Consider the following 16,771-nt stretch of genomic DNA (forward strand, 5'->3'; position numbering starts at 1 on the left):
AAAAGAAAATTACACAGAAGCTCCTGAAAAATATTAAAAAACAGAGGTTAAGCTATTTTAAACAAAAACAATTCATTTACTATCTCAATTAAGAAGTAATAAAAGCAATAATCTCCTCTGGAGTTCTCTGTACAGAAGACTGATTTCAGCAATGCAACCATGGGTAGTTGTACCAGTGCAATTTAACATTACAATAGTAATGGTAAAGAAATGTATTTATATATGTGTGTATATAAATAAATGTGGCTAGATTGCCTACCACACTAAGAGTATCTAGGGGTTAATATCAACCAATATTGAAATATGCCACTCACTCAAGTGTCAATGAAGTTCCAACAAGAATTAATAACCTAAAAGCCTGTTCCTTAAAGCAAGAGGCAGCATAATCTGTTTCATGTGTATCCTCTCATAGGCACCTAATACTATGATAACACACAATAGGAACTCAAAAGTGCTTAACTAATTACCGTACTTATATACATTGATTAAAATAGGAAATAAGTACTTGGAGGAATTAAGGTTGGTAGAGAAATGAAAATGCTTATGTTAAGCATTTTAGAATTACAGGTAAATTTTTTGAGTTTCTTTAATGTTGTTCTAACATTCTAATAATTAAAAGATGTGAAACATTAGCATATTAACTCTACAAAAAAACTTAATAAAAGAGCTACTATAGTAATAATGGATATTGCTGAAATGTATCGACTATTTACTCTGTATTAGCATGGCAAATAATGATGGACAGAAACAAAGGACACATAATTTTCTGTGAGAAATTCATTCTACTGACTTCTCTCAATAAATTGGTAGAATACTTAAATACATTGATACTGAGCTGTCTATCAACTTCTCAGAACAATTTCTGACTTATTTCACCTTATCTTGCGATCTCCTAAAGGGCCTTTTATTATTAGGGGGATCATTTAGAGGACTTCTTGAGGCCCTTTCTATTTCTAAGAGGCTATGTTAATACTAACTGGCCCTCAGATTCCATGGATAATTTCTCAAACCTGAAGTCTGTCCAGTACTCCAAGAGAAAATCTATCAGGCCCATCAGGGAACATGTCTCACAGAGCAATGGTTCCTGCTCCTCATAGAGGATGAGAACCACGGAATGTTTTAAAAATAAGGATTTCCACACTCCAAATCAGATTGTTAAATCAGGATCTCCACAGTTGAGACCTAGAAATCTGGATTTTTAAAAACTCACAGGTAGGTCTGACAATCAGCTAGGTTTGAAAACCATCCCATAAAAAAGACCAATTTTGAAAATACAGACACATAGGCTTCATGACTATAGATATTTCATGGAACTGATGGGCTGATATAATACTATAATACTATTCATTTCTGAATATGGAATAAATTAGATACAAATAGGGCTTCAAATAAACATATACCAGCTTAGGTTTTATTCATAAAGCTTCTTAAGTAATATTGTAAAAAATATTTCTAACTAGAAATTAATATACTAGTTAAAATCTCCATCTTATCAGAAGCAAACTTCATCATCGTTTAATAGATTAAATATTCTTTCAAAAAGCTTCTCTAAATAAGTGTTACTCTGGAGAAATACTTTTATTAAATTATTCACAAAAATAAGTAATTCATTTCTGGAGACATTTCTTTGCTAATCTTACAGATTTTAGAACTAGATGCAACATTTGGAACAATCTAATCCCATGATTTTTGGTTCAGGGAACAGAGGGCTATTACTAGAAAGGTTTAAGTATAATAATTTACTCAGGGTCATACAATTATTTAGTAGTACAGCCAGGACTGGGTACCAAGCCTACAAGTTGCTTTTCTTTAATCAAACATTAAAAACATAAACTTTATAATTTTTCCAAGATGTTTACAGAAAGGTCTATAGATATCTACATAAACATTATACATAGATAAAAAAACATTTATCCTTGTAGGATTATAATCTGATTTCTTATTTTTTCTGCTCACTTTCTAATTTATCTAAATAATACATATTAATTGATAATGTAAGAAAATTTAAAAGAATAAGATCTTACCATTTCATCTGGTACTCCATGGCGATCAAACTGGTAAAATGATGCTACATGAGTAATAATCCACCAACTAAAACCTAACGGGTCCCTGGACTGGATTACAGGCACAGAGGGTCTTCTCTGGTCACTTGATTTTTCAAAGAGTGTTTTAAGTACTTTATTCAACCAGTTCCAAAATGACTATAGAAACAGAAGTAATATGATTCAGTTAAATTAAGACAGTTTCAATAACCTTTGATTTAGGATTTTTCTCCATTTTTATAATGACACGTATGTACAAAAGAATATAAAACACATACAAAATGTAAAGAATAGTAAAAATACCTAGGTTAAGAATTAGAACATGCAGTCATATACTTTACAAAGACCCCATATGTCCTCACCATCACTTCTTTTTTCATCCAGAGGTAACAATTTTGCAGACTTTTATGATAAATCCTTCGCTTGCTTTTGTAAGTTTTGTCATGCAGGTATGTGGGCTTATATCACAATTTGTGTGGCTTCATCTGTTTTGTTTTTGTTTTAATGCATATTTGTATTCTTATGTGGCTTGTTTCAACTCTTCTGTAACTTGTTTTGCTCAACATTGTTTCCAACAAGCTCATCCATATTAATGAGTATATCCATAGTTCACTGGAATAATCCAGTATATGAGTACGTGGTTAAACATTTATCCAATCAACTGTTGTTGAACATTTAGTGAGTTTTAGTAAGTTTTTTCTAGGTATTTTTTTCCTAGGTATTTCATGTAAATGTTAAAAGTTATTAGAGATAAAGTTGTTGACAATATCTCTTACCTTTCTAATATATGCAGAATCTGAAGTCATGTTCCTTTTCTTATTTCTAGTATTGACTATTTTTGTAATCATCTCAAGAAAGATTGGCCAATTTTAGTTATCATTTTGAAGACCCAACTTTTGTATTTAGCTATCATGTGCCTTCAGCTTCCTTTAATCTATAAAAGTTCCTCAGATTTTATCATTTATCACCTTGATACTTTTGAAGTATACAGGCCAGTTACTTAGATTTAACTGGTGTTTCTTCATGATTAGGTTGGTATTAGACATTTTTGGCAGGAAAATCACAGAAACCTTTTTGTTCTTTCAATCAATGCATCATATTGGGGGTACATGATATCAATTTGTCCTACTGATTAACTTTTGTTACTTGTTTAAGGTAGTATCTGCCAGATTTCTTACACTATAAAGTTATTATTTTCCCCTTTGTACCGATAAACACTGTGTGGAGATCTTACCAAACTATGTAAATATCCTGTTTTTCATCATACTTTTGTCCATTACTTTTAGCATCCATTGAAGAGTCTTGCCTGAAACAATTACTATGAGGCTGTCAAATGGTGATTTTCTGATACCATCATCACTTTTACATTTATCAGGAAGAGTTTCCCTTCTCCTCATGTATTTACTTATTTATATCAGTATGGACTCAAATTGTTATTGAATGGATTACAATCCTTTTCCATCACTTATTTTATAGTGTCTCAAATTTCCCAGGTTTAGTCTATGGAAGACCTTCATGCTGGCTCTTGTGTCCTTTTGACATGTCTTTATCATTTTTTGAGCACTTCCTTAGTTTCTGGTACAAGATGTTCCAGGTTCATGTTTACTTTCCATGCCATACCCTGGAATCAGTCATTTGTCCAAGGAGCCTTGTTCGCTTTCATTGAAGAATAGTTATTTTAAAACCAAGATATAGCTGCAATTTATGCACTGTTACTCAGATATCATTGCTTCTAAGCCTACCCAGTGTAAAAAGTAGGACATGTACATATGCACACACACATACACATCAATACTTGCTTTATATAGTAAAAACATGCATTTCATAGTATCTCAAATTCTAATCCAACACATTATGGGTCATGCTAGCTTTCCCTCTTTCCATATTTGTAACTCAGTTTTCCAACAGTGACAAACCTGGCTCTAATTACCCACAAGTTATTAATTTGCTCACTCCTAGAATACAAATAAAGTATTAATAGATTTAAAATTGCTAAGCCTCATATAACAATGTAAAAAAAAAAAACCTAAGAAAAGTCCACTGTTCATAGATCTTTACAATTTTTTTCTCTTTAGCCTTAGATTATATAGTCAAAATGTATATTATATGTTCCTAACACAAAGAAATATTAAATGCCTGAAGTGGGGGATACCCCAATTACTCCGATTTGATTAATTCACATTGTATGCCTGAATCAAAACATCACATGTACCCTATAATGATATACAACTATTACGTACTCATAATTAAAATTTAAAAATTTTTTTAAATAAAGATACCCCAAATAGTGCATTCCAAAGTTACTTAGGTTAGTATGCCCAACCTCCACAAAGAATGTTATTCATTTGAAATAGTTAGGTTCAGTTGTTTCTCTCTACATTTCACTGAGCATACCTTCCATACATATTGATTTATTTTTGGAGCATGTGAAAGATTAACATGATTCTAAAGTCAGAACTATACAAAGAGCTACATCAAATCCTTCCACTCCATTTTCACTCACTGATCTTTATTTCTACCCACCAATCTCAATAGTTTCGTCTTTGCAATATTTCTTTGTGCACAACTGGACATACATATGTATACCTTCTTTTTCCTACATTCTTACACAAAAGGTAGCATTCTATAAATATTCTTTTGTACTTTGCTTATTTTATGTAATAATATATCTGGAAATCACATCGGCTCAGATGTCTTCCTCATTCTATTGTACATTTACACATATAATGGTTAATTTTATGTGTCAATCTGTCTGGGCCATAGGATGCCAAGATATTTGGTTAAATATTATTCTGGGTGTCTATGAAGGTGCTTCTGGATGAGATTAAGATTTTGATCAGTAGACTGAGTAAAGCAGACTGCCCTTCCTAATGTGAGTTAGCTCCATTCAAGCAACTGGAGGCCCGAATAGAACAAAAAGGCCCTCCTGTGAATAGAGGAAGAGTTTCTCTGTTTGACTATCTTTAAGCTGGGACACTGGTCTTTTCCTGTCTTCAGACTTGGACTCAGACTGGAAATTACACCATGGGGTCCCCTGGTTCGCAGGCCTTTGGACTCAGATTAGAACTATATCATCAGCTCTCCTGGGTTTTCATTTCACCTTGTCAACTGCAAATTCTAGGACTTCTCGGCCTCCACAACCATGTGAGCTAATTCATTATAATAAATCTCAGGTACCTATATATCCTTCCCAGTGTGCAGATGAAGTACTGTTTATTCAACCACTCTCTTAAATATGGGAATTTAGCTGGTTTCTACTATTATTACAAAAAATGCTATAATAATTTTATGCATATGCATTTTAATTGGGGGGCACATACATCTGGAGTAATGCCTAGAAGTGGGATTGCTAGGATCCAAGTTATAAAATCCTTGGCGTACACTTTTTCATTGAATTTTTTAAATGCTCCATTGTTGCCTTGCTTTTTTATGTTGTTTTTGAGAAGTCTAGTGCCAGTCAAATTATTTTGTTCTTATAAGTAATTTGGTTTTTATGCCTAGAGAATTTGGAAGATTTCCTAGAGGACTTGGAGATTTTTTTCTTTATATTGGAAGTCAAATAGTTGTAGTAGGACATGTCTTGGGATGGATTGCTTGCGGTTAATCTTTCACATTATCCAATAAGCCCTTTCAGTATGTAGGTTTAGGTGATCTTTTATTTCTGAGAAGCTTCCTTAGATTACAGTTTTGAATAGTAGCTGTATCCCATTGCTTTGTTTTCTTCTTAGGGATTCCATTTATATGTATGGTTATTTCATCTTTGCCTATCTTCCATTTTGACAATTTTCTCTCTAACTCTTCATATTTTTTTACCACCTTTTTTTTTTACTCCTTCACTTGTTTTTCAGCCTTTCTTCCATGCCCCTTATTATATTTTCATTTAAATCTATTCTCCCTTGGGCATCTTGTAATTGAGTCAATTATAATACCATTGTCTTCTTCCTGTTTCTCTCCTGCATTCAATTTACTCTTTTCATCCATCCCTGGTTTTCTGTCCACTTGTTTTTTGTCTTTTTTTGAGACAGTCTCACTCTGTTGCCCGGGCTAGAGTGCCATGGCATCAGCCTAGCTCACAGCAACCTCAAACTCCTGGGCTCAAGCAATCCTTCTGCCTCAGCCTTCGGAGTAGCTGGGACTACCAGCATGCGCCACCATGCCCGGCTAGTTTTTTCTATATTTTGTTGTCCAAGTAATTTCTTTCTATTTTTAGTAGAGACGGGGTCTCGCTCTTGCTCAGGCTGGTCTCGAACTCCTGCACTCAAATGATCCACCCGCCTTGGCCTCCCAGACTGTTAGGATTATAGGCGTGAGCCACCGCGCCCGGCCTGACCGCTTGGTTTTAACATTTGAGTACCTCATTCAAGGTGGGTTTTTTTTTTACCCCCAGATACTGTCTAAGCATCTTTAATTTAATTTGCAGTGCTGTCTTACAATTTTCTTCTGATTTATAGTTGTTTCTGGAGAGAGGGTATCATCAGCTGAAATATATCAATTCTGTTCTCCGTTTTCTTCTAGTAACTTCGTAAAGGCTTACTTAGTTTGATTCTCTTCATTTCGTAAATTTGGACTAGTTTAAAGGATTTCTAGTTCAGGGGCAGTCTCTTTTGACAATGTACCAAAGTCCCATTTCTGTATTGGATTTCCTTTTTTTTGGATGGTTGTGGTGTTGGAAAAGTGGGTGTAAGTCCTTTGATTTTTGTTGTTGTTGGTGGTAGTGGCGGTGTTTTGTTTTATAAGATGCTAAATTTTCTGCTTTCGCTTCTTGTCCCCTTTACCATCTAGTCTTCAAAAGTTACCACGACTCTCTTTTTGCCTTTTTGTTCTCCAGAAACTATCTTCAGAGACTACCATACACACACTTTTAAGTTCCTTTCCTATTGTCAGTTTCCTGCTCTACAAGGAAACTTTTTCAGTATTTTCACATTCTGGCAATAGTTTTAGACCAATTCTATGACCACTTCTGTTCTCTTCTCTCCTCTGAGCAGTTCTTTTCAGACTGCCTTGACTTATTAGACAGGCTTGTGATAGGAGTTTTAGTGGTTTTTACTTTTTTAAATTTACAGCTCTGAGCATTCCTATCCTATAGCTATGATATCAGTATGTTTTTGCATACAGTTGACCCTAGCAAAACACAGGTTTGAATTGCATGAGTTCACTTAAACTTGGATTTCCTTCCATTCCTGCCATCCAAGACAAGATCAACCCCTCCTCCTCCTCTTCCTCCTCCTCCTCAGCCTACTCAACACGAAAACAAGGATGAAGACCTTTATGGTGACCAACTTCCACTTAATAAATTAATAGTAAATATATTTTCTCTTCCTTATGATTTTCTTAACATTTTGTTTTCTCTAGCTTACTTTATTGTAAGAATACAGTATATAACACATATAACATACAAAATATGTGGTAATTGTGTACGTTATCAGTAAGGCTTCTGATGAAGTAGGCTATTAGTAGTTAAGCTTTGGGGGAGTCAAAAGTTATAATGGTTTTTTACTGCACGGAGGGTGGTCAAAACCCCATGTTGTTCAAGGGTTGATTATAGTTTTATTTGTTCTTGCTCTATAATTTGTAGGAAGGTATTGTGGAAAGATACAGGTTTAAGCATTCATCCACAAGTGTTCTTGGCTACCTGTAAGTCAATGGCTTGAAATTTTAAATGAACTCAGCCTATAAACCTGCATAAAGGCTTGGATTGCAATAATAAATACACAGAAGCAATCAATCTTAAATTTCTGGAAAGCACCACAGTTAAAGACAGGCAATTTTCCTTACAAATTTAGTTGAGTGTCTAGTTCCTCTTCTTGAGTGCTCAGTTTTATGAATAATTGGTTTATTAGTAGGCTACTAACTTGGGTCAACTCTGAACTTTGTCTTCCTCCATTCATGTACCCTATAATGCCTGAAAGCCAAAGTTCAATTTTACATAGTTCAGCAACTGCCTATAATGTTATGAGGAAGCTTCGATGTTCAGCTCTCCTGAGTTCCCAACTGCATTTAGTATTTGGGCTCAGTACTTCTTATTTTCTACCAGCTTACTGACACATTTAAAATGCTTGTTATAGAGTATCCAGAATTAGATTATTTTTAGCAAGAAGTTCAAACTGTCTTACTCTCAGAAATGGAAACTCCTAATTTGACTGTCAAAATAAAATAGGCCTCAAAATTTGTGAATAATATAACTTACTTTAGCTGTATGAAAAAAATGAAATGACTAGACTTTCATTATTTTAAGATAAGTGTAGTTATCACATAAAATGAAGAGCATGTATATCACTTAGGTTAAACAGTACATATTACTTTGCAAATTTATATAATTCAGTATCTTAAATTGTACCCATTTTTCTGCTTAAAAATCTAAAAAAAAAGACAACTGGCAACAGGACGAACATGTCTACATTATCTATATGTTGTTTATACTTCAAGACTGAGCTTTATAAAACAAGAACAATGCTAAAGAAATACAAAATTCCTACAATTAAGTTTGTAGAAAATGAAAAAAATTAATGTTTGCCATGTCAACAAAACTTTTAAAACTAGCAAATGATCAAAGGGCAAAAAAAAAATCACTGAGACTTTTTAACATTTAATTCTCATTACAGAAAGCCAAAATCTACTTCTGACAAACCAAAATGCCAGGAGAAAAAAATTCTTACTCGATAACAAGCAAAAGTACATTAAATTTACACTTATTTGCTGATAAAATTTACACTTATTTGCCACTAAAACATAAATACAGTGCTTGTAAAGCTACAAAAATAGAGTTGTTATTAAAATTAGATAGCAGCACCCAAATCCCTAATTATAGAAAACTGGGAAATTAAAAAAAAAAGTGAAAAATCAAAAGTACTTTTTCATATACTATAAAAAATTGTTAGTACTACTTCACAATGGATTGTTCACACTTACTTCTGCCTATGGATATTTCTCTTTTTCAGTAATCTACAACACTTGAAATAAAATGAAGCCCTGTCCTAAAGACTCAACTGAGAATGAGGTGAAAGAAAATTTCCCATCTTCCCCTTTGTGCTTCTTTTCCTCCTTTTTTGAAATATGCTGTAAAATTGAGTAATAGAAACCTATGTTTTATTTATGCCCAAATCTTCTAAATCTGCCATATTTCCTGAATAAAATGTTTTCTGGATTACTAGAGGGTATTAAATATTTAGCCTAAAAGGTTCCTGTTAAGAGTCAAATCTTATACTTCTCCTAGATTTTTCATATTACCAACTTGGGGTTAAAAATAAATAACGTTGGCTGGGCGTAGTTGCTCATGCCTGTAGCATTTTGGGAGGCCAAGGCAGGAGGATCACTTGAGCCCAGGAGCTCAAGACCAGCCTGGGTAACAGAGTGAGACCCCATCTCTACAAGAAATAAAAACATTAACCAGCAAAGTGGCTTACATCTATAGTTCCAGCTACTCAGAAGGCTGAGGCAGGAGGATCACTTGAACCCAGGAATTTGAGGTTGCAGTGAGCTGTGATGGTGCCTTTGCCCTATAGCTCAGGCAACCAGTGAGACCCTGTCTCAATCAATTAATCAATCAATATATAAACAGGGTTAAAAAATAAAGTAGGTATTGAGTACTCCGTTATCGCTCTGTCTGGTGGTTGTTATTGCCTTATTATAATGAAGGAAGTTATTAAGATTTTTCTTGGCCCAAACCGTTAGATAAATTCAACATAAAAGTTAGTAACAATAACTAACACATCTATTTTCCAACTTACTTCTGAGAAAGACCATTTACTTCTGTGGTCTAGAAGATGAATGAGTAGAACCCATAATTCTTTAATGCATAGACATGGGCAATGATGATTCATTAATGATTCAGAAGGCCTAACCTGTGGCAAAGAACCAAAACAAGTTATTTATAAGAGAACAGAATTTTACATGCCACATATCTTCTAAATTGTTTTAAAAGAATGATTTAGATAAGTTAAAATTTATTCTTAGATAAAATTACTTACGAAAAATGTGCCATTTCATTAATTTTTAAAATAAATTTCCATTTTAAACCAAAAGTTCAGAATGAATTTAATTTTCAACTAAAAAAAAAAACAAAAAACCTATGCTTTAATCAACTAGTCTAGTGGTCAGTAAACTTTTTCTGTAAAGGGCTAGATAGCAAATATTTAAGATTTTCTTGCAGTATAGTCTCTGTCACAACTATTCAACTCTGCCATTTTATTACAAACAGCAGCCACAAACAACAGACAAGGGGAATACACAGAGGTGCGTTCCAGTAAAATGTTACTTACAAAAACAGATGGTAAGTAAGCTAGATTTGGCACTGGGGGCAGGGTTTGCTCATCTTGACTTAATCCACCTACAACAACAAAAAAGACTTCTAATGACAAGATTAGAAGATAAATTTTGATCTGGGCATGGAGGCTCTATGCCTGCAATCTCAGCACTTTCAGAGGCTAAGGTTTGAGGATAACTTGAGGCCAGGAGCTCAAGATCAGTGTGGACAATATAGCAAGACCCCCTCTCTACAAAAAACAAAAAAATTAGCCAGGCATGATGGTGCATGCCTGTAGTCCCAGTGACTATGGAGGCTGAGGCAAGAGGATCACTTGATTCAGGAGTTTAAGTTTACAGTGAGCTATGACGGTGCCACTGCACTCCAGGCTGAGCAACAGAGTAATATTACTTCTCGAAAAAATGGTAAAAAGCAAACAAAAAAAAAAAATGAAAAGAAGTTTTGATTTACTGTAAAGTACAGTAAAAATTCTTATAAGACAGCATATACATAATTATTAGGGATTTATAAAGATGAAATAATTTCCACATTATTTACCATTTTGTTACAAAATGTCCTCAATAGCTTTAGATGATGCAGAGAATGTACACTATATTTGCAAATATTGCTAGACTTCTGAAATTCATAACATAGTCACTATTTTATGAATATGTTATATATACATTTGAACATAATATACGGTAAAAAATGAAGTGTTAAAATATTACTAGTAAGTCCTAGCCAGAGCAATTAGGCAAAAAAAAGAAAGAATCTAAATGGGAAAGGAAGAAGTTCAATTGTCACTATTTGCAGATGACATGATCTTATACATAGAAAACCCTAAAGATTCTACCAAAAAATTATTAGAATAAAGAAACTCCCTAAAGTTACATGATACAAAATCAATATACAAAATACAGTACCATTTTTATAAAATAATAAACTATCCAAAAAAGAAATAGAGAAAACAATCCCACTCATAATACATAGCTACAAAAAAAAAAAAAAAATACTTAGGGATAAATTTAACCAAGTAGTTGAAAAACCTGTACACTGAAAAATATAACTCACTGATTAAAAAAAAATTGAAGATACAAATAAATGGAAAGATATCCTGTGTTCACGTACTGGAAGAATTAACATTGTTAAAATATCTGTACTACCCAAAATGATCTACAGATTCAATGGAATCCCAACAAAATTTCAATGACTTTTTTTTATAGAAATAGAAAAAAAACACCCTAAAATTTGTACAGAACCACAAAAGACCCTGAATAGCCAGAACAATCTTTAGCAAAAAGAATAAAGTTAGAGGCATCACAGTACCTGACTTCAAAATATACTACAAAGCTACAGTAATCAAAATACCATGGTACTGGCATAAAAACTGACACCAGTAGAACAGAAAAAAGAGGCCAGAAACAAATCCATGCATTTATGGTCAATGGATTTTCAATAAAGGTAATAACAACACACAATGGGCAAGTAGTTTCTTCAATAAATAGTGCTGAGACAACTGGATATCCACACACAGAATAATGAATTTAGACCCTTATCTCATACCATATACAACTCAAAATAAATTAAAGACTTAAGTAAGACCTGAAGCCATAAAACCAGTAGAAGAAAACATAGGGGGAAAGCTCCATGACACTGGCACAGGCAATGATTTCTTAGCTATGACCCCAGAAGCATAGGCAACAAAAGTGAAAATAGACAAATGGGATTATATAGAACTAAAAAGGAAACAATTTTCACAGCAAAGAAAACAATCAACAAAATGAAGAGAAAACCTACAGAAGAATGGCAGAAAATATTTGCAAATACATAATCTGATAAGGGGTTAATATCTAAAATACATAAGGAACTCAAACAACTCAATAGCAAGAAAACAAATAGCCCAATTAAAAAAACGTGCCAAGGACCTGAATAGACATTTCTTAAAACACACAAATGGCCAACAAGTAGATGAAAAATGCTCAACATCACTAATCATCACGGAAATGTAAATTAAAACTTAATGAGATATCCCCTCACACCTGCTAGAAAGGCTACTATCAAAAGGACAAAAGATAACGAGTGTTGGCAAGGACGTGGACAAAAGAAAATCCTTGCACACTATTGGTGAGAATGAAAATTATTATAGCCATTATATAAAACACTGTGGACAGTCCTCAAAAACTTAAAAATAGAACTACCATATGATCCAGCAATCCCACGATATGTAAAGAAAATGAAATCAGTATGTTGAAGAGATATTTGCACTCCCATGTTCGCTGCAGCATTATTCACAATATCTATGATATGGAATCAACTGAAATGACCATCAACAGATGAATGGATAAAGAATATTTAACGTATACACACAATGGAATACAGTCATGTATCATTTAGCGATGGGATACTTTCTGAGAAATGTGTCATTAGTGATTTCATCCTCATGTGAATACCACAGAGTGTACTTAAACATTTTTAGCTGCTACATTCCCAGGCTCTATGGTAAAACCACCTTGTATATGTGGTCCATCATTGACCAAAAAGTTGTTATGCAGTGCATGACCATACTATTCAGCCTGAAAAAGAAGGAAATCCTGTCATTTGCAACAACATAGATGAACCTGGAGGATATTATGTTACATGAAATAAGCCAGGCATACAAAGACAAATATTAATACCACATAATCTCACTTTACATGTAGACTCTAAAATAGTTAAACTCAGAAGCAGAGAGTAGAATGATGGTTACCAAAGGCTGTGAGGGAGATGGGGGAGGAGATGTTGGTTAAAAGATGTAAAATTTCAGTTGGACAAGATGAATTAAGTACAACATTGTGACTACAGTTAACAACAATGTACTATCATATTGTATTCTTGAAAATCGCTAAAAGAGTAGATTTTAAGGGTTCTCACCACAAAAAAAAAAAAATGGTAACAATGTGAGATAATGTATATGTTAATTAGCTCTATTCAGCCATTCTATAATGTATGCATATATCATGTTGTGTACAATAAATATACACATTTGTTCAATGATAAAAAATAAATTTTTATATCATATCTGGTTAATCCACTATTACTTAAACTGTAAACATACACACTAAATTTAAAAGATAATCAATGTATAAAACAATCTAAATTTTAAAAAATTATAAAACCTGATTCTCCTAAAATCTCGATGTTTGACAAGTAGGGTTCATGCTTATAATCTGAAATATGTGACAATACTCTATAAATTTCCACTACTTAAAAATGAACATGTTCAGTAGCACCTTTAAATCAGTCTCCATTAAACATTTTATGATAAATGCAATTTAGTAAAAACACACAAATTCACATGATTCCAGACCTTTGAAAACAAGCAAATAAAATCTTCCCTTTAAATTTGTCAAATAACTTTAGCTAAGTATTCATTTATTTTATTATTACATAACAGCAATACAGTAGACTATTAAAGGGTTGGCTTCTTCTATTTGAATAAAAGTTAAACTTTCAGTCATTTTCTAAACATCTTGTTTTTATTTATTTTTGATAATATGGGAAAGACTAGTTTCTTAAAAAAAAAAAAGTTCCAAAATACTAATTCCAGCCTGCTTTAAATGTTTAAATCAAAATTATTCTCCCTTTCAGCTCCAAGATAATAGTGATTAAATATTAACTTGGGAGAATCAACACATAAACTATTTTAGATTAAATTCTTATAGATTAAACCACATGTACTAAGGACTGAATATTGCCTTTAAGTATCAAGAATACAAATAAACTCTTAATGCATTACCTTGTCATACCTGTTGAGTGAAAGGCTTATTAAATCACACAGGAGATTTTCACAATGTTCTTCAAATAGGCTGATATTGGTTAAATTGTCACCTGCCAGATTCATAAACTGATGACCAAATATAACTTGTTCTGAAAATGTAATAAAATAAATTCTATTTAAAACAATAGCAGATTTTACTAATTCAGAAAGGGAAAAGTGACTGTACCTTTAAATTACAACAAAACTGAAACATATAGTTTTAAAAAATTGTTTTGCAAATAAAATTAGAATTTGAGGACAATTCTTACATGAGCACTGATAAATATTACCTAAAAAGTTTCCAATCCTTCCAAGTACCACTTAATAAACTTCTCTTTTCCTAATTAAGTCTATCTTTGAAAAGCATAAATGCAACATCACTTTAAAAAAAGAGGGAACACCAGAAATGCATCCACATTTCTGTTAATGATGAAGCCTTTAAAACATTACTCTTTTTACAAATACTGATAAGCTCAGCATATGCAATTGTTTTGTGGCATAAAATAGAGCAAACCAAGGTAACAGATAACCAAAATTTATACCTATATCAGAGTAAGTCAACTTGAGTATTACTCTAAGGAAATACCATATGAAATAGAGTCCACATGAGGGAAGAAATTACATATTTGTGTATATCTTTGTATGTTTATGTGTATGTATACATGTAAAAGTATACAGACATATGTATATTTATTTATTAATTAATTGAAAATTATAGTTGGAGTGGTATCTTTACAACCTAAATGATAGGCTGGTAATAGAACTTAAAGATGCCAAACAGCAAGATTAAGAAGAGGCAATATATGAAATAAAGAATTACCTATAATATATATAAATTTCTACTAAAAAATGAGGAAAATTTGCAAAATATAATGAACAATTAATAACGCAAATATAAACAAAATTATGTAAAGATGTTCAACGTCACTGGTAAACAAGAAATTATAATACAAAAAAGAAATTCAATGTAATTTTCCATGTATTAGTTGGCAAAAAATAAAAAATAATTAAAAATACCCAGTGCTGGCAAGAGTATAAGGTAAAGGCACACTAACAGTTAATTATATAAATTGGTAGGACTTTATAGCAAAAGAGTAGCATATACACTATTACAACTGTAATGTGCCATTCTACTTCTAAGACTCTACAGAATAACTGAACATAAATTAAAGATATCTACACACAAGGATGTTCAGTGAAAAATTATTTGTAATATCAAAAAAATTGATATAACTTAATTCTCAAAAATAGACATGGCTAAATACAGACTCATAACATGCAGCCCTTAAATGGATAAAGTGGAACTATACGTACTAACATAAACAGATCTCTAAAAACTGCTAAATGATATCATCTGTGGTTAGAAACAAAAACAAAATCCTACCTATAAGTTTCTATATATGTATATTAACAGATACAAAGTAAATATGAAAAGATAAACAAACTAAGCTGTTCCCAAAAGTTGTCTCCGAAAAAAAGGAGTAAAACTTTCACTTTTTCCTTTGGTTATTATTTGATTTTTTAAAAAACTATCAGAAAGCATTAATTACTTGGATAATTTTAAAAAGCAATCAAAGTTTAGATTAAAAAAAGACATGAATCAGAAATCCATTAACTTACTCAATTTTTCACCCAGCATGTGAAGAATTTCTAACACCAGCCAATGGACATCTAAGTGAAGATGCAATAAATGCCAGGATGGTGGGAAAAGCTGTGAATGACATTATCAACCATGATTGAGAATTCATTAATACTTTACCAGGTATTTTATAGTATGTCACAACACTCCTCCACAAACAGAAGGATAAAGAACCAATTAACCTACCACTACTCAAAAGCTCAGAGAAAACCTCTGTCTTGTTCATTAGAGGATTCTTTCACTGAAGATCCTTGAAAGCAGGATATATTTTCATCTGTTGGTTTAAGATAGACCCACCTTGAGGCTGTTGAATAGACTTGTATAGTAAAGGTCCCTTCCAATCAACCTCTGATTCTACTAAAGCTGCAAGGCAGTAAGAGAATTTTTTAAAACACTTATTTTCATAATTTTGCTTTAGAATTTAGCTAGGAACTGTCTTTTTTAATGTAATAAGTATCCAGAACCTCCTATAAAATATTTTAACGAGAGCACTTTAGACTACCATGTAGACACTATTGTTATCCCCATTAAGAAATGAAAGAAGTTGAAAGAAGAAAAATTTACCTCTCAATTAACGCAATAGGATTCAAATCCAATTCTATCTGACTCAAAAATCAGTACTTTTAACTACTGTGCTGTACTCGGTTGTCAATAACCTCCCTCCAGTCAACATGTAGCATCACTATAAAAATAAATACAATGACATAACATGTTCCACTAAAACAACTAGAAACAATGATGGAGAGGGAACTTGCCTTTTCAGGCACACGAACAACATAAAATGCTACACTAATAAAACAGTATTGGCAGAGGAATAGATAATAAACAAAAGCAAGAACAAGGAAGAGAGAAGGCCAGGCACAGTGGCTCACGCCTGTAATCCTACCACCCTGGGAGGCCAAGGTGGGAGGACTGATGGAGGTCAGGAGTTTGAGATAAGCCTGAGCAAGAGTGAGACCCCATCTCTACTAAAAAAAAAAAAAAAAAAAAAAGAAAAAATTAGCCAGGCGTGGTGGTGCATACCTGTAGTCTTAGCTACTCAGGAGGCTGAG

General features: G+C 32.8%; 1 protein-coding gene across 1 annotated transcript in view; it reads right to left on the bottom strand.

Moving 5' to 3' along the window:
* Window positions 1-16,771, bottom strand: part of MMS22L (MMS22-like, DNA repair protein) — a 159,989-nt gene that overhangs the window by 132,053 nt on the left and 11,165 nt on the right. The window contains exons 6-9 of the mRNA XM_012661840.1: window positions 15,701-15,791; window positions 14,060-14,190; window positions 9,770-9,883; window positions 2,025-2,201 (exon numbers count right to left, since the gene is read on the bottom strand). Coding sequence (XP_012517294.1) covers window positions 2,025-2,201; window positions 9,770-9,883; window positions 14,060-14,190; window positions 15,701-15,791 — 513 coding nt within the window. The remainder of the gene's footprint in view (window positions 1-2,024; window positions 2,202-9,769; window positions 9,884-14,059; window positions 14,191-15,700; window positions 15,792-16,771) is intronic.

This window comes from Propithecus coquereli, unplaced genomic scaffold, assembly GCF_000956105.1.
Source record: "Propithecus coquereli isolate 6110/MARCELLA unplaced genomic scaffold, Pcoq_1.0 Scaffold74, whole genome shotgun sequence".
NCBI classification, from domain to species: Eukaryota; Metazoa; Chordata; class Mammalia; order Primates; family Indriidae; genus Propithecus; species Propithecus coquereli.